At 42.3% G+C, this 25,295-nt stretch overlaps 2 protein-coding genes across 6 annotated transcripts in view; both read right to left on the bottom strand.

Moving 5' to 3' along the window:
• Positions 1-1,909, bottom strand: part of LOC139546973 (signal transducer and activator of transcription 1-like) — a 31,121-nt gene extending 29,212 nt beyond the window's left edge. For all 3 annotated transcript variants that reach the window (XR_011669298.1, XM_071355968.1, XM_071355969.1), the window contains exon 1: positions 1,766-1,909. The gene's annotated coding sequence lies outside the window, so the exon portion shown is untranslated. The remainder of the gene's footprint in view (positions 1-1,765) is intronic.
• A 4,371-nt stretch (positions 1,910-6,280) lies between these two features.
• The window catches only part of LOC139546974 (signal transducer and activator of transcription 4-like), a 33,753-nt gene continuing 14,738 nt past the window's right edge, over positions 6,281-25,295 (bottom strand). Inside the window, exons 4-22 of one of the 3 annotated variants that reach the window (XM_071355970.1) lie at positions 24,831-24,929; positions 24,264-24,435; positions 23,736-23,821; positions 22,996-23,147; positions 22,443-22,601; positions 20,344-20,436; positions 20,166-20,225; positions 19,874-19,894; positions 19,541-19,634; positions 19,248-19,292; positions 17,708-17,791; positions 15,420-15,518; positions 14,903-15,038; positions 14,562-14,614; positions 14,147-14,241; positions 12,948-13,084; positions 12,408-12,599; positions 12,103-12,148; positions 6,281-6,864 (exon numbers count right to left, since the gene is read on the bottom strand). In XM_071355970.1, coding sequence (XP_071212071.1) covers positions 6,861-6,864; positions 12,103-12,148; positions 12,408-12,599; positions 12,948-13,084; positions 14,147-14,241; positions 14,562-14,614; positions 14,903-15,038; positions 15,420-15,518; positions 17,708-17,791; positions 19,248-19,292; positions 19,541-19,634; positions 19,874-19,894; positions 20,166-20,225; positions 20,344-20,436; positions 22,443-22,601; positions 22,996-23,147; positions 23,736-23,821; positions 24,264-24,435; positions 24,831-24,929 — 1,827 coding nt within the window. In that variant the 3' untranslated portion in view covers positions 6,281-6,860. Of the gene's footprint in view, positions 6,865-12,102; positions 12,149-12,407; positions 12,600-12,922; positions 13,085-14,146; positions 14,242-14,561; positions 14,615-14,902; positions 15,039-15,419; positions 15,519-17,707; positions 17,792-19,247; positions 19,293-19,540; positions 19,635-19,873; positions 19,895-20,165; positions 20,226-20,343; positions 20,437-22,442; positions 22,602-22,995; positions 23,148-23,735; positions 23,822-24,263; positions 24,436-24,830; positions 24,930-25,295 lie in introns of those variants that run through there. The other 2 variants (XM_071355971.1, XM_071355972.1) reach the window with 2 other exon arrangements.

The raw sequence follows: 25,295 nt of genomic DNA, 5'->3' as shown, positions 1-25,295 counted from the left end.
CAAATACATCCACAGGTACACCTACAATTGACTCAAATTATGTAATTTAGCCTATCCGATGCTTTTAAAGCCATGACAATATTTTCTGGAATTTTCCAAGCTGTTTAAAGGCACAGTCAACTTAGTGTATGTAAACTGCTGACCCACTGGAATTGTGATACAGTAAATTCTAAGTGAAGAAATCTGTCTGTAAACAATTGACGGAAAAATGACTTGTGTCATGCACAAAGTAGATGTCCTAACTGACTTGCCAAAACTATAGTTTGTTAACAAGAAATTTGTGGAGTGGTTGAAAAACGAGTTTTAATGACTCCAACCTAAGTGTATGTAGACTTCCGACTTCAACTGTATGTGAGAGTGGATTCTCGGCCTCACTAGCATGAAAACTAAATACAGGCACAGACTGTGTGTGGAAAATGATTTAAGACTGACTCTCCAATACAACCCAACATTGCAGAGTTATGTGCATCCTTTCAAGCACACACTTCTCATTAACCTGTGGTAAGTTATTCACAATTTTCGATGAACAAATAAGGTTTTATATGTAAGATGGTTATATAAAGAGCAAAATTATTCATTATTATTATTTGTGCCCTGGTCCCATAAGAGCTCTTTGTCACTTCCTACGAGCTAGGTTGTGACAAAAACTCACACTCATTCTTATGTTTAATAAATGTACCGTGTAGTGTGTGCGTGGCAAAAAAACAAATTTGAGAGTGCGCTGACCCTGGTGCTAGAGGGGGTACGCAGCTGGAGGTTGGATGTTTGAAGGGGTACGGGACTATAAAAAGTTAGGTAACAACTGATATAAGGAATGTGAAATGATTTATACTATTACTTTTGATACTTAAGTATATCTAAAAACCAAATACTTTTAGACTTTTACTCAAGTAGTATTTTACTGTGTGACTTTCACTTTTACTTGAGTCATTTTCTATTAAGGTATCTTTACTTTTACTCAAGTATGACAATTGGATACTTTTTCCATCACTGGTTACAAGTGATGTCCAGGGACAATACTGCTGCCTTTCCTGCACTGATGAACAGTTGTTTTCTTTCATCAATAGATTAGATTACGCATTGAACCATTGAGTATCCTGTGTCTCTTATCAAGATATATTTCTAATTCGAGTTTCCTGTTCCAAATGAAGAATATACAACCATTATCACATGCTGATTGATTGAAGCAAATTATATTCAGTCAACAGCTATGGTTGTGGTGATGTGATTTTTCTAAACCTGCATCTTTGAAGCGTTGCAAGATCAACTGAAGTGTCTTTCTACGATTATGATAACGGTTCAAGCAAATACGTTCTGAAAACAGCATTGTAAGACAAAAATAAAATAAAAACATGATACAAATATGGTAATCTACTGTACCACACTTGTAGTTATTGCACATGCATTGACTCAGTATGCAATTATTAGGTGGCCTAATCACTTTTGTCAAATTAATCCGCACAAGTGACGCTATGCAAAAATATATGTGCCAGTAGCTGCCAGTGAAACCTAATACAATTTTCAAATTAAAATTATTCAAAAAAATCATTAGAAGAAAATGGCAGAAATTATATTTTTCCTTACAAAACCAAATTCTATGAACAGACAATCTATTTTGTGACAATCATTTGAAATATGTACAATATTTTACCGTTTCAATAATATATGACACAAAATTCGCTGCATGCACAATTGCTTTTTTGGGCGTATTTTCCCTGCTATGTATTGATTACAGTAACTACCAGGTACAGTAAGCTGTACCTACCTTGATTAACGTTGAAAACGGTACAAAAAGGTGAAGTCAAGATAGATGGGAAAAGGTTCCTCGACTAACATCCCCAGCCCTGTGCTTCAGAAAGCATGTGAACATTTAGGTAGGCTTTTTAATTCTGTATAGCCTATCGCAGCCAAGCTTTTGCATAGGTTCAGTAGAGAACCAATCAAAGTCCAGTGCGCGTTTTGGCGCTGTTCTTTCTATCGGGCAACCTCCCTCATCAGCATGAAGTCAGAAACTAAAACGCAACTCATTCACACCGTAAATAGAAACCTAACATATTCTTGAGAAAAAGCATTGAAAGTAATGGCACATCTTTTTGGAGTAGTTCATCCTGTACTGCAATGGAATGTTCAACATTTTAAAAAGCTAATTCATAACTCAAAAAGCTGTCTTGTTGACTATACTGCATTTATTACAATTGCTTGGCAAAGTTCAACAGTCGTGGTCGTATCTTCATTTATCTTTGCAAGTGCTCTGCAGGTTCTGTCGGCGGGAGTGGCAGAAAATGATGGAACGGCAGTGTAGAAACCATGTGGTTTCCGAGAAAGCGAAAGTAGATGGTGCAGTTCCACTGATAGGAAACAGCCTGAACTTAACCTGCTCAAATTCCAAGTCAGTATTTTTTTTCAGGAACGTACAGTGCATTCGGAAAGTATTCAGACCACTTGACATTTTCCTCATTTTGTAACAGCCTTATTCTAAAATCGATTAAATTGTTTTTTCCCCACTCATCAATCTATACACAATACCCCGTAATGACAAAGCAAAAACAGGTTTGTAGAAATGTTAGCAAATTTATTAAAAACAAAAAACTGAAATATAACATTTACATAAGTATTCAGACCCTTTACTCAGTACTTTGTTGAAGCACCTTTGGCAGCGATTACAGCCTCAAGTATTCTTGGGTATGATGCAACAAGCTTGGCACACCTGTATTTGGGGAGTTTCTCCCATTCTTCTCTGCAGATCCTCTCAAGCTCTGTCAGGTTGGATGGGGAGTGTCGCTGCACAGCTATTTTCAGGTCTCTCCAGAGATGTTTGATCGGGTTCAAGTCCGGGCTCTGGGTGGGCCACTCAAGGACATTCAGAGACTTGTCCCGAAGCTATTCCTGCATTGTCTTGGCAGTGTGTGTAACGTCCTGACCAAAGTTCTTATGTGTTTTGCTTGTTTAGTGTTGGTCAGGACGTGAGCTGGGTGGGAATTCTATGTTGTGTGTCTAGTTCGTCTGTTTCTGTGTCCAGCCTAATATGGTTCTCAATCAGAGGCAGCTGTCAATCGTTGTCCCTGATTGAGAATCATATATAGGTGGCTTGTTTTGTGTTGGGGATTGTGGGTGGTTGTTTCCTGTCTCTGTGTTTGTGTTCTGCACCAGATAGGACTGTCTCGGTTTTCACGTTTGTTGTTTTGTATTGTTGTAAGTGTTCACAGTTCGTTAAATTAAACATGTTGAACACTAACTGCGCTGCATTTTGGTCCTCTCCTTCATCCCAGGAAGAAAGCCGTTACAGTGCGCTTAGTGTCGTTGTCCTGTGGTAAGTTGTATAATCATCCTAGTCTGAGGTCCTCCAGGCGGGCTGTCATGTGCCTTTCACTTAGGAGTGGCTTCCGTCTGGCCACTCTACCATAAAGGCCTGATTGGTGGAGTGCTGCAGAGGTTGTCCTGGTAGGTTCTCCCATCTCCAAAGGAACTCTGGCGCTCTGTCAGAGTGACCATCGAGTTCTTGGTCACCTCCCTGACCAAGGTCTTTCTCTGATTCAGAGGGTTTGGTTTAAATGCGGAAGACACATTTCAGTTGAAGGCATTCAGTTGACTGACTAGGTATCCCCCTTTCTCTTTCCCTTCTCCCCCGATTGCTCAGTTTTGCTGAGTGGCCAGCTCTAAGGAGAGTCTTGGTGGTTCCAAACTTCTTCCATTTAAGAATGATGGAGGCCACTGTGTTATTGGGGACCTTCAATGCTGCAGACATTTTTTGGTAACCTTCCCCAGATCTGTGCCTCACACAACCCTGCCTCTGAGCTCTACAGACAATTCCTTCGACCTAATGGCTTGGTTTATGCTCTAACATGCACTATCAACTGTAGGACCTTATATAGACATATCCAGTCAATTGAATTTACCACATGTGAATTCCAATCAAGTTGTAGAAACACCTCAAGGATGATCAATAGAAACAGGATGCACTTGAGTTCATGTTCAAGTCTCATAGCAAAGGGTCTGAATACTTATGTAAATAAGGTATTTCTGTTTTCTATTTTTAATACATTTCCAAAAATTGTCATTATGGGGTACTGTGTGTAGATGAGGATTTTTTTTAAATTTATTTAATACATTTTAGAATAAGACTAACATAAAATGTGAAAAATTCAAGGGGTCTGAATACTTTTTTCGAATGCACTTTGTCTCTTAATAGGCCAACCACATAAATCATGATTTAGTCTGCCTATTTTTATATTGAGTTGTTTCTTATATTGATCACTTTCTGAAATATATACAATAAAACTTTATCCCTCAAGTCAAGGGGAAAAAAGCTTGGCCCCTTGCCCCTACACACATACACAGAAGCTCGAGCACGTATGCAAAACCATCAAAATCAAGTCAAATTGTATTGGTCACATAAACATATTTAGCAGATGTTACTGGGGTGTAGCGAAATGCTTGTGTTCCTAGCTCCAACAGTGCAGTAATATCAAACAATTCACAACAATACACACACATCGAAAAGTAAAAGAATGGAGTTAAGAAATATTTAAATATTAGGACGAAGCCTACAAGATCGAACATAGGCCTACAATAGAGATAATTAAAAAACATGAATGCCAAGATTATGGTACAATGCAGACAGTCAATCAATTACAATATCAGAATGTCCTTTGTCCCATTAAGCTACAGTCATTATAAAACTGTACATTTGGATCTTGGATGCTGATTGGTTGATAGCCTCGAGTTATTCACAATAAATAAAAATTCCTTGTCCCCAGGCAATTCCATTTGAATGAACAATGCACTATGGCATCTGTGACAGCACGTACAGTGTCATTGAGGCCATCTCCATTTTGAAGTATTACATTTTATTATTTTGTGTTTGAAAAAAAGCAAAGCTAATATTGGTGATTTACTGCCACTTGCAGTGCTGGAGTCCTGAACCAAATTGTGTCATTGACTTATTGTGACCACTAGAATGTGGTGATACACAGTATTTTAAAGTAATTTAAAAACCATAGTTAACCCAATTTGAAGACAATGCTCTGATCATTGGCTGATCGCTCCCAACCCATAAGAATCTCCACTCAATTGACTACTTTAAAATGGTGGAAGCCCTCAATGGCAATGTCCATGCTAAATTGGGTCATATCCACGATGAGTCCTCTAACTCTGAACCTTGCTGCCTGCCCCCTTGACCTATGCAGAATTGAGTTCTGTTATTTCACAACAGTAGTGGGTTGTGAAATAGATAATTGTTGGAATGTGGTTTTAACCAAACAGCATCCAGGAATAGACTCACCCGTTGTATTAATGTGTCCAGACAAGACTGACAGCTTCTCTGAGCCAGGCGAATTCATCATTATTATGGAGATATATCCAAAGAAATAGAAAAAAAGGTAAAACAACTTAAAATGCAGTTGGCTTTTGCCCAAACTATTCACTTTAGCTGCTCCTGTAGACTTTGTCAATGGGCAAACGCTAGTTAGCATTAGCAATGGCTCCATTAACGACCTTCAACGTATTTGAAATTGCACGCAGACATACAAAAAGGTACCCATGAATTCATCTGACTCTGGCTAAGTAGAAAAAAAGGGTTTGATTGTCAATGTCAAACAATTTATTTTATGTACTGTATGTTGGCAACCGTTTAATAGGCACTCGAACCTAGGCACTCCAAGTGCCGCATCCAGGCGTTTGAGAACAGGCTTCGTCGTGTGTAATTCATGATAATCCCCCGGGTTTTCATACTTTACTGTTTAAATGACATATCAAGGGTAGTTAGATTTTTTTTACGGTGAATAACCACCTGTGCCACAAAACATTGGAAGAAGCCGTAAACCCAAAGTAGGCCTACAACACATCATGCTACACTGTCTTGCGAAGTAAAGCCTGTAAATTAGTGTTTACACTTGACAGAAACCACTGTAGATCCGCTGATCAGTGAAATAAGGAAGCAACCTCTTCCTTCAAGGCAAAACAGTAACTTAATGGACAGGCCAAGGTACTTTCCCATTTTGCTACAATAGAAGGGAGGTACAGTAGCCACATGATGCCAACAATGTAGCAGATCAAATGCCAAGAGAAAATGAGAATCAGGAATTGCCATATGAATCGTTCAGGAAATATTGCAACATATGCGGAAACGTTGCGCTTTTGAATAGCATGACAAAAAACAAAATACTTACTTGGGAATTATGGTTGCCTGTTAAATTTTAGACAGCAAAATTAGTAATCTAACCTTGGATTACAATCTGATAAGGAGTCATTAGTCAATTAATAAAAACAAATTACTATTCCACATAGGTCAGAAATCTTTATTCAAGGAGAGAAAATCTGATGAAAAATATTGCTTTGTCCAGTACAATATTTTATCCATCCTCTGATTGTTGATCATGGCTATCTATAGGTATACTATTACTCAGTAATAAAGACAATAAATCATATGTAGTTAAACCCTTTTTCTACTCGAGAGGCCTTGGGCTCTTAGTGCAAAAATATCAAATTGGTAGCTAAACTAATGAAAAAGAATAGGATAATAAACATTCTTTGTACAAACCTTGGTTCTTGATAGAGAAGTTTTAGACTAACAGAGCCAAACAGAAATCAACAGCATAATACAAGACATTTCATAATACACACAATTAAATACATCTATTTATGAGAAGTGATATACCACTGCATGTAATATCTACTTTACAACATTATACGTTTGTATTCATGACAATGGGCTCAAAGACAATACTAGCAGTTGGATAGAAGAGCAATATATTGTGATCAGATGCCAGATCCAGTGGCCCTCAGTGGAACACAAGTCGTAGAGGAGTGAGTTACTTGGCATACTCTGCAGGTCATCTGGTGTTACTCGGAGTACGGAGAACTCATCTGTATAGCAATAGGGAAGTAAAAGCCAGACAAATGCTTAACTGATGACAATGCAACTAAAAGATAAAGATTATTTTGACTTTCAGCAGGTTCAGTCCAATGTTATTTGGAGACTGGCTTAGAGGCGCAACTGCGTCTCTGCAATGACGGATGAGTTGGCTACAGTAGATAGGCCTACAGTATGGGACTAGGCTAGCTAGCTGCAGTGTCTTTGGGGGGAGGGGGGCAATGGGGGCGGCAGCAGTGGAGAGAAAGCGATAGGGACATAAGCCAAGGGAGTGATTTAGACTAGAGAAAAAAGGATATTTAAAATAATATATCTAATAGTGGCGGTCAGCCCCATTTCAGATGAGGGAGGACGATCATTTGTTTTATGAGCATGGCCTTATTTCTATTACAGCATATTAGATTTACTTAACTACGCAAGTCAGTTAAGAACAAATTCTTATTTACAATGACGGCCTACACCGGCCAAACCAATCACAGCCGGTTGTGATACAGCCTGGATTCGAACCAGAGTGTCTGTAGTGACGCCTCTAGCAATGAGAGGCAGTGCCTTAGACCACTGCGCCACTCGGGATGACGGTTAATCATCCAGGTCAATGTAACATCGATAGGTTTAAGCTACGCCACTCCTGGGTGGCGCAGTGGTCTAGGGCACTGCGCCACCAGAGTCTCTGGGTTCGCGCCCAGGCTCTGTCGCAGCCGGCCGCAACCGGGAGATCCGTGGGGCGACGCACAATTGGCATAGCGTCGTCTGGGTTTGGCCGGTAGGGGTAGGGGTAGGGATCCTTGTCTCAGTATGTAAAAAAAAATTAAAATGTATGCACTCTACTGTAAGTCGCTCTGGATAAGAGCGTCTGCTCTTGGCCGGTAGGGATATCCTTGTCTCAGTATGTAAAAATGTAATAAAATGTATGCACTCTACTGTAAGTCGCTCTGGATAAGAGCGTCTGCTAAATGACTAAAATGTAAATGTAAAAATGTACTACATGATAATCAATTTCCCTATATCCATCATGGAGGTTGCTACAACCGAGCCTATGAATAAAAAATGTTTACAACATACAGTGGGGAGAACAAGTATTTGATACACTGACAATTTTGCAGGTTTTCCTACTTACAAAGCATGTAGAGGTCTGTAATTTTTATCATAGGTACACTTCAACTGTGAGAGAAGGAATCTAAAACAAAAATCCAGAAAATCACATTGTATGATTTTTAAGTAATTAATTTGCATTTTATTGCATGACATAAGTATTTGATACATCAGAAAAGCAGAACTGAATATTTGGTACAGAAACCTTAGTTTGCAATTACAGAGATCATACGTTTCCTGTAGTTCTTGACCAGGTTTGCACACACTGCAGCAGGGATTTTGGCCCACTCCTCCATACAGACCTTCTCCAGATCCTTCAGGTTTCGGGGCTGTCGCTGGGCAATACGGACTTTCGGCTCCCTCCAAAGATTTTCTATTGGGTTCAGGTCTGGAGACTGGCTAGGCCACTCCAGGACCTTGAGATGCTTCTTACGGAGCCACTCCTTAGTTGCCCTGGCTGTGTGTTTCGGGTCGTTGTCATGCTGGAAGACCCAGCCACGACCCATCTTCAATGCTCTTACTGAGGGAAGGAGGTTGTTGGTCAAGATCTCGCGATACATGGCCCCGTCCATCCTCCCCTCAATACGGTGCAGTCGTCCTGTCCCCTTTGCAGAAAAGCATCCCCAAAGAATGATGTTTCCACCTCCATGCTTCACGGTTGGGATGGTGTTCTTGGGGTTGTACTCGTCCTTCTATTCCTCCAAACACGGCGAGTGGAGTTTAGAGCAAAAAGCTCTATTTTTGTCTCATCAGACCACATGACCTTCTCCCATTCCTCCTCTGGATCATCCAGATGGTCATTGGCAAACTTCAGACGGGCCTGGACATGCGCTGGCTTGAGCAGGGGGACCTTGCGTGCGCTGCAGGATTTTAATCCATGACGGCGTAGTGTGTTACTAATGGTTTTCTTTGAGACTGTGGTCCCAGCTCTCTTCAGGTCATTGACCAGGTCCTGCCGTGTAGTTCTGGGCTGATCCCTCACATTCCTCATGATCATTGATGCCCCACGAGGTGAGATCTTGCATGGAGCCCCAGACCGAGGGTGATTGACCGTCATCTTGAACTTCTTCCATTTTCTAATAATTGTGCCAACAGTTGTTGCCTTCTCACCAAGCTGCTTGGCTATTGTCCTGTAGCCCATCCCAGCCTTGTACAGGTCTACAATTTATCCCTGATGTCCTTACACAGCTCTCTGGTCTTGGCCATTGTGGAGAGGTTGGAGTCTGTTTGATTGAGTGTGTGGACAGGTGTCTTTTATACAGATAACGAGTTCAAACAGGTGCAGTTAATACAGGTAATGAGTGGAGAACAGGAGGGCTTCTTAAAGAAAAACTAACAGGTCTGTGAGAGCCGGAATTCTTACTGGTTGGTAGGTGATCAAATACTTATGTCATGCAATAAAATGCAAATTAATTACTTAAAAATCATACAATGTGATTTTCTGGATTTTTGTTTTAGATTCCGTCTCTCACAGTTGAAGTGTACCTATGATAAAAATGACAGACCTCTACATGCTTTGTAAGTAGGAAAACCTGCAAAATCGGCAGTGTATCAAATACTTGTTCTCCCCACTGTAGGTGCACAGGTTGAGAGAAATTGTTGAGTAATCTAGGTGACACCGACACATTCTATACTGCCTTGCACACTTACCGGCATCTAGCTGATCTAGGGTATAATCATTAATCCAACAGTTGCAACCAATCATTTCTATTGGACAAATTCAGGTATGTTTATCGCAGTTTCATTACATTTGCTTCTGTTTAACAGAATCGGCAGAATGAATACACCCCTGATCACATGCGAACAGTTCACTTTCATAGCAGCCACATACAGCCAGCAGGATCACTTTGCCCATTGTATAATTCCTTCTTGCATCTATGTTCTTTCCTCTTCTCATCTTTCCCTTTGCTTGTGGACTTCAGTGCACAACACATAAGCTGTCTGACCAGGCGTAAAAAATAAAAATTTGGAAAAAAAACTCCTTATCATAACTGCTAACCTCGACACACTTCCTACTGTACATGGCTGTCACCATATTAGCAAACGTCATAGGAAACATATCTACTAGAACTAACACGTTAGTAAATCCACTAAACTCATGCAGTACAGTGTAGTCAGTAAGCAGTTACACTGGCGGGCACCAATGGCAATAAATTAATAAAACCAAAAGCCTAGACTTGGAAGAGTTTCAGTGTTGGATAGCCATATCTAGCTAACATAGCATCCCTCGGTTTCAACCGGGTGTTTGAGTAGGCTAAACTAGCTAGCTGCATCCGCTAGCTAACTGAAAAAAATACTAAAGAAATAAAGCTAGCTCTCTAGCCCTCACTTTATTTAAGAAATTAATTTCAAAACTGTTCAACTATAGTCTTTGAGTCAACTACTCACCACATTTTATGCACTGTAGTGCTAACTAGCTGTAGCTCATGCTTTCAGTACTAGATTTATTCGCTGATCCTTTGATTGGGTGGACATCATGTCAGTTCATGCTACAAGAGCTCTGATCGGTTGGAGGACATCCTCCGGAAGTTGACAATTGCTGTGTAAGTCTATGGAAGCGGATGAGAACCATGAGCCTCCTAGGTTTTGTATTGAAGTCAATGTACCTAGAGAAGGACGGAAACTAGCTGTCCTCCGGCTACACCATGGTGCTACCCTACAGCGTGCTGTTGAGGCTACTGTAGATCTTTATTGCAAAACGTTGTTTCAATAAATTTGGTGACGTGAATATATTTAGTATAGTTTTATCTAAAAAGGATAACTAATGTTTCACTATTCAAATTTTTTCAGAAATTCAGAGAATAGTCCTCCCCTGACTAACATATACTACATTACCAAAAGTATGTAGACACCTGCTCGTCAAACATTTCATTCCAAAATATTGGGCATTAATATGGAGTTGGTCCCGCCTTTGCTGCTATAACAGCATCAACTCTTCTTGCAAGGCTTCACACTAGATGTTGGAACATTGCTGCTTCCATTTAGCCACAAGAGCATTGGTGAAGTAGGGCACTGATGTTGGACAATTAGGCCTGGCTCGCAGTCGGCATTCCAATTAATCCGAAAGCTGTTCGATGTGGTTGAGGTCAGGGCTCTGTGCAGGCCAGTCAAGTTCTTCCACACTGATCTTGACAAACCATTTCTGTATGGACCTCGCTTTGTGCATGGGGGCATTGTCATACTGAAATAGGAAAGGGCCTTCCCCAAATTGTTGCTACAAAAGGTGAAACACAGAATCGTCTAGAATGTCATTGTATGCTGTAGCGTTAAGATTTCCCTTCACTGGAACTAAGAGGCCTAGCCCGAACCATGAAACAGCCCCGGACTATTATTCCTCCACAAAACTTTAGTTTGCACTATGCATTGGGGCAGGCAGCATTCTCCTGGCATCCACCAAACTCGGATTCGTCCGTCAGACTGCCAGCTGGTGAAGCGTAATTCATCAATTCAGAGAACGCATTTCCATTGCTCCAGAGTCCAATGGCGGCAAGCTTTACACCACTCCAGCCGACGATTGGCATTGCGCATGGTGATCTTAGGCTTGTGTGCGGCTGCTCGGCCATGGAAACCTATTTCATGAAGCTCCCTGTGAACAGTTCCTGTGCTGACGTTGCTTCCAGAGGCAGTTTGGAACTCGGTGAGTGTTGCAACCGAGTCAGTCAATTTTTACAAACTATGCGTTTCAGCACTCGGCGGACCTGTTCTGTGAGCTTGTGTGGCCTACCACTTTGCGGTTGTTGCTTCTAGACGTTTCCACTTCACAATAACAGCACTTAGTGGCAGCTCTAGCAAGGAATACATTTGACGAACTGACTTGTTGGAAAGGTGGCATCCTATGACGGTGCCACGTTAAGTCACTGAGCTCGTCGGTAAGGCCATTCTACTACCAATGTTTGTCTATGGAGATTGCATGGCTGTGTGCTCAATTTTAAACACCTGTCAGCAACAGGTGTGGCTAAAATAGCCAAATTCACTAATTTGAAGGGGTGTTCCACACACTATATATACACAAAAGTATCTTTATATATCTAATATAGCCTACAATGGGTGCATTTCAAATACACATCTTTGGCGCAGGTGTGCATGCAGTGTCTGGTCTGCACAAATTAGAAGATCATAACAAACTGTTGTGTACGCACTGCAAAGTGGAGATGGGGATCCATGTAGATGATATATATGGAAAGACTGCAAGAAGACAAAAAGAGAATATAGGCATTTTAGTAAACAACCATTGATAATTGCATGTTGTGTACCAACCAGCCCCCTGTCCCCTCCCCAGTCACCACACGTAAACATCCCCACAAAACAATGAGAATGTTGCACCCCCATAACATACTTACTCTCATTCACAGACAAGTTGCTGGAACCTAGGTGGTCACAATTCCTATATCTAAAGTACAAGTCAAACCCCTCTATCATAAACGTGTCTTGGTAACCTTCTTGCCTGTGCTCTGCTGACTGTTGTAATGTCGTCTGAAGGACTCGTCTTTGGGGATGTCGGGGTAGAGGAACTTGAGCGGGTTCTCAGGGACCTCTCCGTCTGCGATGACCTTGTAGTCCCGGATGATGTTGGCGAACGGGAGAGCGCTGAGGCGTGATTTGGTGTATGGCTCCACCGAGATTAATTTAGCCTCTCCTGTTGACACAGACACAACCAAAGAGCCAATCAGAGTTGGATGTTTACAGAATACATTTTAAGACACTGGAAGTTTAGGTGCTAATTGTTTACGTCAAATTTGGGATTTCAATGTTGACCGCATGGTTCAGATAAGATAAATGGATTCATATTTTATGAAACCACACAAATCATTTGTTTTAGGAAATGGTGTGGGGTGGTGTGACCCTTTGTGTCTAATGAGGTCCTTTATGGACAATATTTATCTCCATGAAGGGGACCCCTTTTTGGCTCAAGAGCAGATGCAAAAGTTCCATATAGCCTCTTCAAGGTCAATTTCTCACGTCGCCACAACCGAGCAGGCCTCACCACTGTCGGACTGCTTCACCCAGGTGAAAGTGATCCCACCCAGGTGGCTCTCACTGAAGCGCAGCAGGAATGTCCCAGGCTCCTTGTCCTTCAAACAGGCCCTCTCTGTCTCCTTACTGACAAAGCCCATGATGCAGCTGAAGGAAGCACAAGCAAACCACACCATCAGTTACCTTATGCAGTAAAACCCACGAATGTAATGAAGTACACTGTTCTAAAGCCCTGAGTAAATAGATTAAATCCATTCAAATGGAACTGAACCTAATGATTCATTTCCTGATTCCCGCAAAACTAGAACAGTGTAGGCCTACAGTGTCGGCCTGCCATACAGTTCTATGACCACTACCGTTTGAAAAACAGGTAGTTGCATTGGCTTGATTGATTCCTGACAAAAGCTTAAGACATTTTGCCTATTAAAAGATCTAAATATCAGCTACCCAAGTTATATCAGGAGTTATCTGGAGTCAATTTGCAATGATAATTGATGCATTTACACACTGGGAAATGCAGTGTTGGCTATGAATCAGCTCATCAGAAAAATACTTAATACCAAACGTGAAATCATTGATTATCATGACAATTTAGCAGTCGTGAGTAGTCTAGTTTAATATTGTCCATTTTATTTGGACCCCGTCCTGTTTTTAGGATATGGTGTTTGTTAAAATGTTAAGTCATATTTTCATCAAAGCACATTTAAAAAAATAAATAATAATAATTGATATGGGGCATTTAGGCTATTTAATGATGTAAAAAAAGTGTCTGTCCACATGACATCGTCATGAATTTGTTCTCTAGTCTAGGCTACAGAAAAACCACAAAAGCGACTACAGAGCGTTCGTTGGTGGAGCGCTGCATCTCTCCAACAGCGCCCTGGTTAGGCGAGCTGGGCATTGACAAGCTAAATATTTGAGAGTCCCTGCCTTTGGCAAAGTAAGCGCTGCTTATCATTGGGTGGAATCAGCACTCACCTAAATAGCCCATATGACAATGGGTGAGAAAAGTTCATTGTTTTGGGGCAGAATTATGTGAGGTGTTATGCGTTGTTGGAAGTGTGTCTTCTTGGCGAGTTTAGCTCGCAAAATGCCACCCTCGTCAATCTGCTGCTCTAGGCGGCCACCTAATCTTACTTAATGAGCGCGCCAGCCCTGGCCTAAGGGGAAGGGGATAGGGGTTGTTTCTGGACAGGCCACAAGTCTCACTTGTCGTTCCAGATGGGGAGCAGGTGCTTCTTGATGAGCTCCAGGATGAAATCCAGCCACATCCAAAAACTGAAAGGCTTCCCAGGAATATTCTCCTGGAAAAAGCAGACGGAACGGGGAAAGAGATGAGAATTACCCTCAACTTTTTACTGAAAGATGCCATAAACTTCTATAAATTTAATTTGACCACTTGAAGTAGGCTAAGAGGAAGTGAGACGATTATTCTGGAGAAGGACTCCACTAGGAGTCCACTGAAATGAAAAAGTCTGTCAAGATGGAGAATGACAGTACAGCATGTATATGAAAGCTTCTACATAAAGGAAGTATTTGTTCGTAAGACATGACATCATCCACCTTGTGTGTTTAAGACTTGCAGTAGTAGGACTATAGGAATTAGTAGGACTGCTTGACCTACCTTGCAGAATTTGGACCAGGATACCTGACATTCATTGTGGGAGGCTTGCTGACCTACAGTGAAGATTAGTCATATAATTCTGATTATCAACTAACCAGTACACATTCATACACTATGAATATTCAGCTATTATTGTACAAAAATAACAATCCTTAGATAATATAGAACGATTCCATACTTGGAAGTCAGATTCTAAACAAATCTCTGATAATTCACATTGCTGTTCTGTCAAACTTGAAAATACTTGTGATGGTGTGCCGTTCCTCATGAACTGGGCAAATGGTGTATGTATGCCAAGAGTTTCATGCTCTAATGAAATGTGTACAACTAGGCTGCTGTACCCATGAGTTTCTCTCCCAGCATGCACAGCTGCTCCCTGTTGAGGCCCCGCCCAGTGAAAGTCGAGAACTGCCAACTCAGCACTTCAGAGAGCTGGCCCCAACTGGCCCGCGGAGGACTGGCAAAGAAGTCCAGGTTCTAGAGAGAGAATTCAAAAACAACCCCCATATCCACTTGGTGAAATACCACAGTGTGCCATCATAGCAGCAAGATTTGTGACCTGTTGCCACAAGAATAGGGCAACCAGTGAAGAACAAACACCGTTGTAAATACAACCCATATTTATTTTCCCTTTTCTACTTTACCCATAGTTACAACACTGTGTGTATATATATATATATATACACACACACAGTGGGAAATGCAGTGTTCACTATGAATCAGCTCATCAAAAAAGGACTCAATACCAAACTTGAAATCATTGATTATCATGACAATAGCAGTCGTGAGTAGTCTAGTTTAGAGAGCGGCATAAAAAAATAACACCTAAAACAAAGGTAGTGTGTGTCCTCAGCTCACCCTGGGTTCGTCAGTCAGCATGTTGTACCACATGATGGAGGCCCAGCCTCCAGGCAGCTGGCTAACATTGGAGATGATCACCAGAGGAAAAGAGCAGGTCTGCAGAGAGACACACACACACACACACGATCCCTCCCAATGTGTTCTCCAATCTCATAAAACAGTTTTTTTTTTTTAAATGCTGCGTTGTCCTTGCAAGGGTAAAGTGCTAGAGTACTGAAAACAGGGGTGCCAATAATTAGTAAACTCAGCAACAACAAAAAAAAGAAACGTCCCTTTTTCAGGACCCTGTCTTTCAAAGATAATTCGTAAAAATCCAAATAACTTTAAGACACTAACAGCTTACAGACGGTAGGCAATTAAGGTCACAGTCTGCGTGAACTTGCCTTAGGCATGCTGCAAGGAGGCATGAGGACTGCAGATGTGGCCAGGGCAATACATTGCAATGTCTGTACTGTGAAACGCCTAAGACAGCGCTACAGGGAGACAGGACAGACAGCAGCTGATCGTCCTCGCAGTGGCAGACCACGTGTAACATCTGCACAGAATCGGTACATCCTAACATCACACCTGCGGGACAGGTACAGGATGGCAACAACAACTGCCTGAGTTACACCAGGAACGCACAATCCCTCCATCAGTGTTCAGACTGTCCGCAATAGGCTGAGAGAGGCTGGACTGAGGGCTTGTAGGCCTGTTGTCTGGTGAGGACCTGCCTTACATCACCGGCAACAACGGGCACAAACCCACCGTCGCTGGACCAGACAGGAGTGGCAAAAAGTGCTCTTCACTGACGAGTCACGTTTTTGTCTCACCAGGGGTGATGGTCGGATTCGCGTTTATCGAAGGAATGAGCATTACATCGAGGCCTGTACTCTGGAGCGGGATCGATTTGGAGGTGGGTCTGTCATGGTCTGGGGCGGTGTGTCACGGCATCATCGGACTGAGCTTGTTGTCATTGCAGGCAATCTCAACGCTGTGCGTTACAGGGAAGACATCCTCCTCCCTCATGTGGTACCCTTCCTGCAGGCTCATCCCTCCAGCATGACAATGGCACCAGCCATACTGCTCGTGATTTCCTGCAAGACAGGAATGTCAGTGTTCTGCCATGGCCAGCGAAGAGCCCGAATCTCAATCCCATTGAGCAAGTCTGGGACTTGTTGGATGAGAGGGTGAGGGCTAGGGCCATTCCCCCCAGAAATGTTCAGGAACTTGGTGCCTTGGTGGAAGAGTGGGGTAACATCTCACAGCAAGAACGGGCAAATCTGGTGCAGTCCATGAGGAGGAGATGCACTGCAGTACTTCATGCAGCTGGTGGCCACACCAGATACTGACTGTTACTTTTGACCCCCCCTTTGTTCAGGGACACATTATTCCATTTCTGTTAGTCACATGTCTGTGGAACTTGCTCAGTTTGTGTCTCAGTTGTTGATTCTTATGTTCATACAAATATTTACACGTTAAGTATGCTAAAAATAAGCGCAGTTGACAGTAAGAGAACGTTTCTTTTTTTGCAGAGTTTATTAATTGTTAAACAAAGTCTTTCTCTGAGCAATTGTATTAGTATAAAATATAAATGTTTCCATTTTCTTGAGCCTGCAAGGAGGCCAATAATTATGGACCTGACTGCACACAGAAAGTATATGCTTGCTGTTACAGAACTGAACAGACATCCTACCCTTACACTCGCTGGGTCTAGGGGCCCTAGGCTTGCCTAATTGTTCTGTAACCGGACTGTGTGTGCATTAATATGAGAAGTAAGCATATGCGACCAGGTATTGAATGCAAGTACCCAGGAGACAGCAAAACTACAGAGTTCAGGGCCAGCTCCGTCTTGACCTCTTAGTCGGGCCAGCCCAAGCAGTTTATCATTTGTTCAGATGGTGATGAAAATGAACATACAAAAGGGAAAACTAGAGACAGGCACACCCAAACAGACTCAAAACCAAACGAAAGGCCTCATGTCCGCCAAAGAAACAAGCAGCCTCACGGCTTTGACTGACAAACACCTTGATTGCCTGCACTTGTGGGCTTATAAAGGCTTGGCTCAGAATTTAGACCCGTTTGGTGCTGCCCCCTGGGGATGGAGTGTGGAAGTATCTAGTCATGCTCCTAAGACCTAAACTACATATTCCTTAACATTAAACATGGACTAATAATAACTGACAATGTATGCCAGGAAGACTATGTGGGGGTTCTAAGTGGTGTGTGAGGGACTATATGTGGATTATTGTAAGAATGTGTGTGTCGTATACAGGATGTGTGAAGGAGTGTGTAGACTGACTGACCTCCAGGTCGATGTTAATGCCCTGTATGTTGAACTGGGCCTCGAAGCTGAGGGAGTGGAGCTCCTCCGTCACAGAGAGAGGACCCTGGAACCAGCAGAATACACACACTTTACTAAACCTTTTCCTCAGAACACATTAAATACAATAGCCAAGGGCTACAAAACCTTTTTTGTTCAGTGAGTGACCCACTAAAAAGTTTCATACATTTCAATGAATGAAGGATAAGGAATTTGTCCTATTTAGCAAAGAACAGCATTCCATAACAGGGCTGGGAAAACGATCTCCAATGAAGTAATATTATTTTCTCTTCAGTATATGAGTAATAGGGCTCAGTTTGATAGTGGTATTCATTAAGTCAATTTCTGGATAAAATAAGGATCCTGTATCCTAAGATTTAGAGCATGTGAGGGAAGGCTTGACCTGAGTTTTGTGAATGAAAAGTCTCCCGGGTGGCGCAGTGGTCTAGGGCACTGCATCGCAGTGCTAGCTGCGCCACCAGAGTCTCTGGGTTCACGCCCAGGCTGGGCTGGGTTCGCGCCCAGGCTCTGTCGCAGCCGGCCGCAACCGGGAGATCCGTGGGGCGACGCACAATTGGCATAGCGTCGTCCGGGTTAGGGAGGGTTTGGCCGGTAGGGAGGGTTTGGCCGGTAGGGATATCCTTGTCTCAGTATGTAAAAAATGTAATAAAATGTATGCACTCTACTGTAAGTCGCTCTGGATAAGAGCGTCTGCTAAATGACTAAAATGTAAATGTAATGTCAAATATACAAAAATGAGTTTATTTTTATCTGTTTTTTTTTTACTCAGAAAGAGTTAAGGTTATTCATCTGCGATAAAATGATGGTGCCATCTCGAAACGTACACAAACGCACCATTGTCCTGAAAAGGAGGGGGGGGGAAATGTAACTTCAAATTGAGGGAAAACTTTAAATCCATGGTAATGTTGCCCTCTACTGTTTTAAGAAAGCAACTACCTTTTCTTTTCTTAATGGAAGTGTTTGAGTTGTGTTTTTTTTTTTAAGATATCACCTCAGGCAAAGTAATTGACCTCTAAATAAATCAGGAATTATTCAACTCTTAATTCTCCTCAGTGTCCAATAACTTTAAATGGTCAACCTCTGGTAGACCAGAATTTATATTTTTTGTAGTCATTTAAAGACTTAGTTTCTCCCCAAAGCATTTCTAAAACGGCTAACATGGAAAACAAAAAGGTTTGCACTAGTAACCACAGTCAAAAAGTCAAATTTGGCTATATCGCAAAAATTCATAAAAACAAATATTTGCTAAATTTAAGGCATAAGGTTAGCAGTGTGGATAATGTTAGGTGTAGGTTTCAAATCAGATTTTAAGAAGAAATAAGCAGCGTTTATGGCAACTAGTGTCAACCGCAAAAAAATCTGAAGGTCAAGTTTCAAAGGTCAAGCTTTCCTAAAGTTCACTGCGCTAGAGTGTAACCTTTTGATAGGCTTGAGTCACTGACCCTTAACCATCATTTAGGGAGAAACAAAAAGTATTGTTCAACTGTCATATTTCCCCTCACCTCGTTCACCTTGGTACCGTTAACATATTTCTTCTCTTTCAGCTGCTGAAGATAAATAGACAGAAATGAATAATAAAATGAACTATTCATACAATTTCATGTACAGCTAGGCCAGGGCGATCATAATTAATCATTTTTGCAATATAACAGGGTCATTGCAAACGTACAGTATGGCTGCTCCAGCCAGCCCCATTGGACCAAATTCGTTAGCGTCCACTAAACCTGTGGATTAACAGATTGAGTTTTAAATTATTATGAATATGTTAGTGGGGACAGTGAAGGTGAGAGGTTACCAAGTGTCTGAACTCTACAGATAGACAGCCATTAGATGATTCCTCCACGTCCATTACTTTGGTGGTGGAAGTCAGGATGAAGAACTGACGATGTCTGAATGGAGAGGGATGCGGTAAAGCCATAGTTAATAGTCTGAACTAAGCACACACAAACAAAATGAGCTCAATTTCAAGGTGAATTCCAGGCAATTGATCATTCTGATCACTTAAACCAGGTCATCTGATTTGTAATCAAAAATGGCTTCTCGTAATCTCTCTTTTTGGTCACTTGATATTGCCCTAAATAACAATAGAAGAAAATTCCCACTGAACAGCCCACACAAGTATACTCACACTCTGCCAGGGGGGAGGTCCCTACACACAGGGGGAAATAATATAGAACATATCAAAATTACTCAGTAATGTAGTGCCAGCTTGCTAATAAATGTCTATGAAACATTGTTTATAGAACACAGTATATCCGTGTATGCACACAGTATGTTTAACAGAACTTGCAAAGAGCAACCACTGGTTCTCTCACCCTTCAAAGTGAATGTGCCACATATTTCTGTGTTACATTGCCACCAGTGTACAAACATTGACTAAAAGATGGAGATTAAAATGCTTCTGCGGATGTCTTACTCACTTGTCAAATATAGTCTTCACTTTGAGTTGATAATCCACCTCTGGGAGTTTGACCAGCAATCTGGATATAAAACGTGATCAAAACAGAAATACTGACTAAAAACACATTTAATATGCACCCACACACACACAATGAATTGATAATCACAATTGAGTTGTGTTGCATACACATACTGTACCTGACTTTGGTGGTGAACTGCACCCCGGTCTTGATGATGAGAGGTTTTTGGGGGTGGGTTGGCATCCATGGCTGCTTCTCCACCACAAATGAGCTGTGGACATTGCACAAAGGATGACACAAAGATGGCACACAAGAGAACTACAATAGCATGGGAGCAGTTGTGTACACCACCTAGATTTGGGTGGAGGCAATATACACTGCTCAAAAAAATAAAGGGAACACTTAAACAACACAATGTAACTCCAAGTCAATCACACTTCTGTGAAATCAAACTGTCCACTTAGGAAGCAACACTGATTGACAATACATTTCACATGCTGTTGTGCAAATGGAATAGACAAAAGGTGGAAATTATAGGCAATTAGCAAGACACCCCCAATAAAGGAGTGGTTCTGCAGGTGGTGACCACAGACCACTTCTCAGTTCCTATGCTTCCTGGCTGATGTTTTGGTCACTTGAATGCTGGCGGTGCTTTCACTCTAGTGGTAGCATGAGACGGAGTCTACAACCCACACAAGTGGCTCAGGTAGTGCAGCTCATCCAGGATGGCACATCAATGCGAGCTGTGGCAAGAAGGTTTGCTGTGTCTGTCAGCGTAGTGTCCAGAGCATGGAGGCGCTACCAGGAGACAGGCCAGTACATCAGGAGACGTGGAGGAGGCCTTAAGAGGGCAACAACCCAGCAGCAGGACCGCTACCTCCACCTTTGTGCAAGGAGGAGCACTGCCAGAGCCCTGCAAAATGACCTCCAGCAGGCCACAAATGTGCATGTGTCTGCTCAAACGGTCAGAAACAGACTCCATGAGGGTGGTATGAGGGCCCGACGTCCACAGGTGGGGGTTGTGCTTACAGCCCAACACCGTGCAGGACGTTTGGCATTTGCCAGAGAACACCAAGATTGGCAAATTCGCCACTGGCGCCCTGTGCTCTTCACAGATGAAAGCAGGTTCACACTGAGCACATGTGACAGACGTGACAGAGTCTGGAGACGCCGTGGAGAACGTTCTGCTGCCTGCAACATCCTCCAGCATGACAAGTTTGGCGGTGGGTCAGTCATGGTGTGGGGTGGCATTTCTTTGGGGGGCCGCACAGCCCTCCATGTGCTCGCCAGAGGTAGCCTGACTGCCATTAGGTACCGAGATGAGATCCTCAGACCCCTTGTGAGACCATATGCTGGTGCGGTTGGCCCTGTGTTCTTTCTAATGCAAGACAATGCTAGACCTCATGTGGCTGGAGTGTGTCAGCAGTTCCTGCAAGAGGAAGGCATTGATGCTATGGACTGGCCCACCCGTTCCCCAGACCTGAATCCAATTGAGCACATCTGGGACAACATGTCTCGCTCCATCCACCAACGCCACGTTGCACCACAGACTGTCCAGGAGTTGGCGGATGCTTTAGTCCAGGTCTGGGAGGAGATCCCTCAGGAGACCATCCGCCACCTCATCAGGAGCATGCCCAGGCATTGTAGGGAGGTCATACAGGCACGTGGATGCCACACACACACACTACTGAGCCTCATTTTGACTTGTTTTAAGGACATTACATCAAAGTTGGATCAGCCTGTAGTGTGGTTTTCCACTTTAATTTTGAGTGTGACTCCAAATCCAGACCTCCATGGGTTGATAAATTTGATTTCCATAGATTTTTGTGTGATTTTGTAGTCAGCACATTCAACTATGTAAAGAAAAAAGTATTTAATAAGAATGTTTCATTCATTCAGATCTAGGATGTGTTATTTTAGTGTTCCCTTTATTTTTTTTGAGCAGTGTAAGTCAAGTCCATTTCCCTGTCAACAAGACCATTAATGCTTCCCTATGCGTCCAGTTTTTTGGATAATTATTTTGTGATGGATATTTTATAAATTTTTTGTATTTACAAGTGTAGTTGCATCTTAAAGTTTGCAGGCCTTACATTTACGTTCAGCCTTTCTAAATTCACTTTAAGGCACAAGTGTGGTCATTTAACCAAAGCGAGACTGGCAGACAGTTTATGCTTTGTTTTAACTGGTGCCGCTGACTCTAAAGTAGTCTGACATATGCATTTAGTTAGATTAGGTAGGTATTTGACCAGAGGTGTGTGGTTTTGTTGTGGTTAGTACCTTTTGATGAGGTGGTCGATGAGGTATTTGACCTGCTCCTCCAGCTGCGGTCTCTGCAAGGAGATGGGGTCGCTCGCATAGGTCACCTTCAGGATAAGATCTCCCAGTTTGTCCAGCTGACGTTTCGTCTGGAACAGACTCTGGGCTGTCAGAGTAAACCTGTGAGAGAGAGGGGTCCCAAGTTACTGTATTTTACGATAGAGTTATGAGTTAAGAACAGTGTCTCGGGGGCCTGATTGGTGTCACGCCTTTTCTCCATCCCTAGCAAACACAGCTGATTAATCAAATTGCATTCTAAACTGAAGATCATGATTAGGTGAATTTTGGAGTCAGGTGTGTTAGCTGGGGCAAAACTGTGACACCCAATCAGGCCCCTGAGGACTGGAATTGTCCAACCCTTAAGTGATAGCAAAGCTGATCTGAAAATGACTGATTCTGGGGATTTAAACTAGGGCGTGTGTGTGTGTTCAGTGTCTTTTTTATTAGGGCTTTTACTAGTGTGTGTGTACACTATATATGTGCATGCATGCATTCCTGCACATGTGTGTTTTACCAGTTCTGGAGCTGGTCCAGTCCAGTGAGCAGTGGGCCACCTATACAGTTGATCTGCTGCCTGCGTTTCCACTCCATCAGCTCTGGGTTCAGCTGGGAGTCTATCAGAGCGTCAATCTCTTTTATCACGTCACTCATTTTAGACAGGTTCTCCTGTGGCGGAACAATAAAATCTCAATGCTGGTCTGGTCTGCGTTGTGGCTCAGTTGGCAAGCGCATGGTGCGAGCAACGCCAGGGTTGTGGGTTCGATTCCCACTGGGGCCAATCCATATGATTGTGTATGCACTAATTGATGTAAGTAGTATAAGCCCGAAGCAAATTCAATTAACATTCTTTGATATCGTAACTCACTGAACCGTTTCGCAGTGTTAAATCAAACTTGCAGTATTGTGCTTGATGCCTCGGTGCTCTCCACATGTCGCAGGCCCCAAAAAAGGAAAGTCTTTAACAATCATATCTATATACTGTAGATAAATATTCATAGAGTTGTATAGACTTAAACTGCATCAGGCAGCAATTGCATAAGTACCTAACACAGTTATAAATGACAAATGGTGGCACCAATTCAAATAAAACGCACATTCACTCCCAGATAAGGGATCGCAGATAAGGGCTTTGACTGTTTACACGCTTCACAGGAAGCTTATAGTAACAACCATATAGAGTAAAAAAGGTGCAGCTGACAAACATAGCTGATTGCTGGTTTATCTAAATGTATGTATGTTACAGTGTCCCCACACCTTCCTCTTAAAGTCCAGGTTGTTGAGAATCTCCTGCAGTCGGTTCACTTCCTGTTTCATCCCCTCTGTGTTCCTGTTCGCCGGATCTGAGGGATACAAACACATCTAATATGACAGCGTGGGGGGGAAACTGTGGTAACACTTTAAAGGGGCAATCTGGGATTTGTATGTACATTTTTAGACTTTCAAATGAATGCAGTATAGCCATTGATTATTGAAGAATATAACAAAAAGGTGGGGTGATCGCTATGTTGTAATTCAAATCCAAATTTGCCCATTTTAAGCCTATATGCTCACGATAAGTCTTACAACGCATTATAACCACATAATGCATTATACCTGCAGGGCTTAAGTAAAGTGTTACCCTTAGTTATTCAATAATTCCACCACATCAGGCCACCAGAGGGCAAGGCACAGCTATTGCCATATTACTTACAGCTATCCGATATTATATGCTCGCTATCAAATCATCTCAGATTTTAGGGGATAGGAGCTGGAAGTTGATTTCAGATTGGCCATATAGCTGACCTCGAGACTGGATAGTTTTGAAGCGGCAGTCAAAGTCATCTTGCATGTCCTCTAGACATTTCACTGCCTGGTCCAGCATCTGCACATTACTCCTGATCACTGCCACCCTGTTGTCCATGTTCTTCTGTCTCTCGAAGGCCACGGAATTCTGCAAAGACTTCTCCAACGGGCCCTGTCAAGAAGATATTGGAGGTTAACCACACACACATGTAGGATCTTAGATTTGAGCCAGTTTCCTACAGCAGGAAAATAATCCTGCAGCAACAGGATGTGAATTATTATGTGGATTATAATTAATGGGGTCAATACATTTTTCGTAAAGGATAATGACAAACTTTTGAAGCCTTTTAAACCTCAAATACACTACAAGTTTAACATTTCCTGCATTGCGGGAAAGTTCTCCAGCAACAGGGTGATCAAATTAAGATGCTACATCTGTATGCACACACACAGGCCTTTCTGTTGCACTTTAGTCTAAACTCTTCCTGCCACTTTTCCCAGGTATTTTGAGGAAAGATAGATAAGAGGGGAAAATCACGGTTTCCTGGTGACATAAGAGTGACAGACCTGTTCCTGTATGTTGGCTGACGCGATGATACGACGCTCCTCTCTGAGGCTAGTGGAGATGACCCTGGCCATGAGCAGAGGGTAGACTTTATATTTTATCTGAAACACACACACACACAATATTTGAATCTCTTAGCGAAACTGCTAATGTGTTGGGTTGACAGTCGCTGGACCTTGGTTTGAGTTCTGGTGCGGGCTAACACCCTGAATTCGCTGCAATATTATGCTACTGCTCTCTACACCGCTTGACATATGCAGGCCCCTGCCTGCATGCGAGCTAAACCCAGTCCCTCTGAAACCGTGTTGATTCAACAAGTTTGTGCCCAGTAGAAGTGCAATGTAATTTGTCAACGTATTTAACTTACTGTTGTTTTGAGGGTAACATTTAAACCACAGGATTATATCATGGTAACCCATTTTCAACATAGACAAACCTTATATAAAATATGTTGAATTTGTACCTTT

The sequence above is a fragment of the Salvelinus alpinus genome, chromosome 20 (genome assembly GCF_045679555.1).
Source record: "Salvelinus alpinus chromosome 20, SLU_Salpinus.1, whole genome shotgun sequence".
Taxonomy (NCBI): Eukaryota; Metazoa; Chordata; class Actinopteri; order Salmoniformes; family Salmonidae; genus Salvelinus; species Salvelinus alpinus.
The sequence above is the reverse complement of the archived record's forward strand: the minus strand, read 5'-3'. Positions and strand labels throughout refer to the sequence as shown.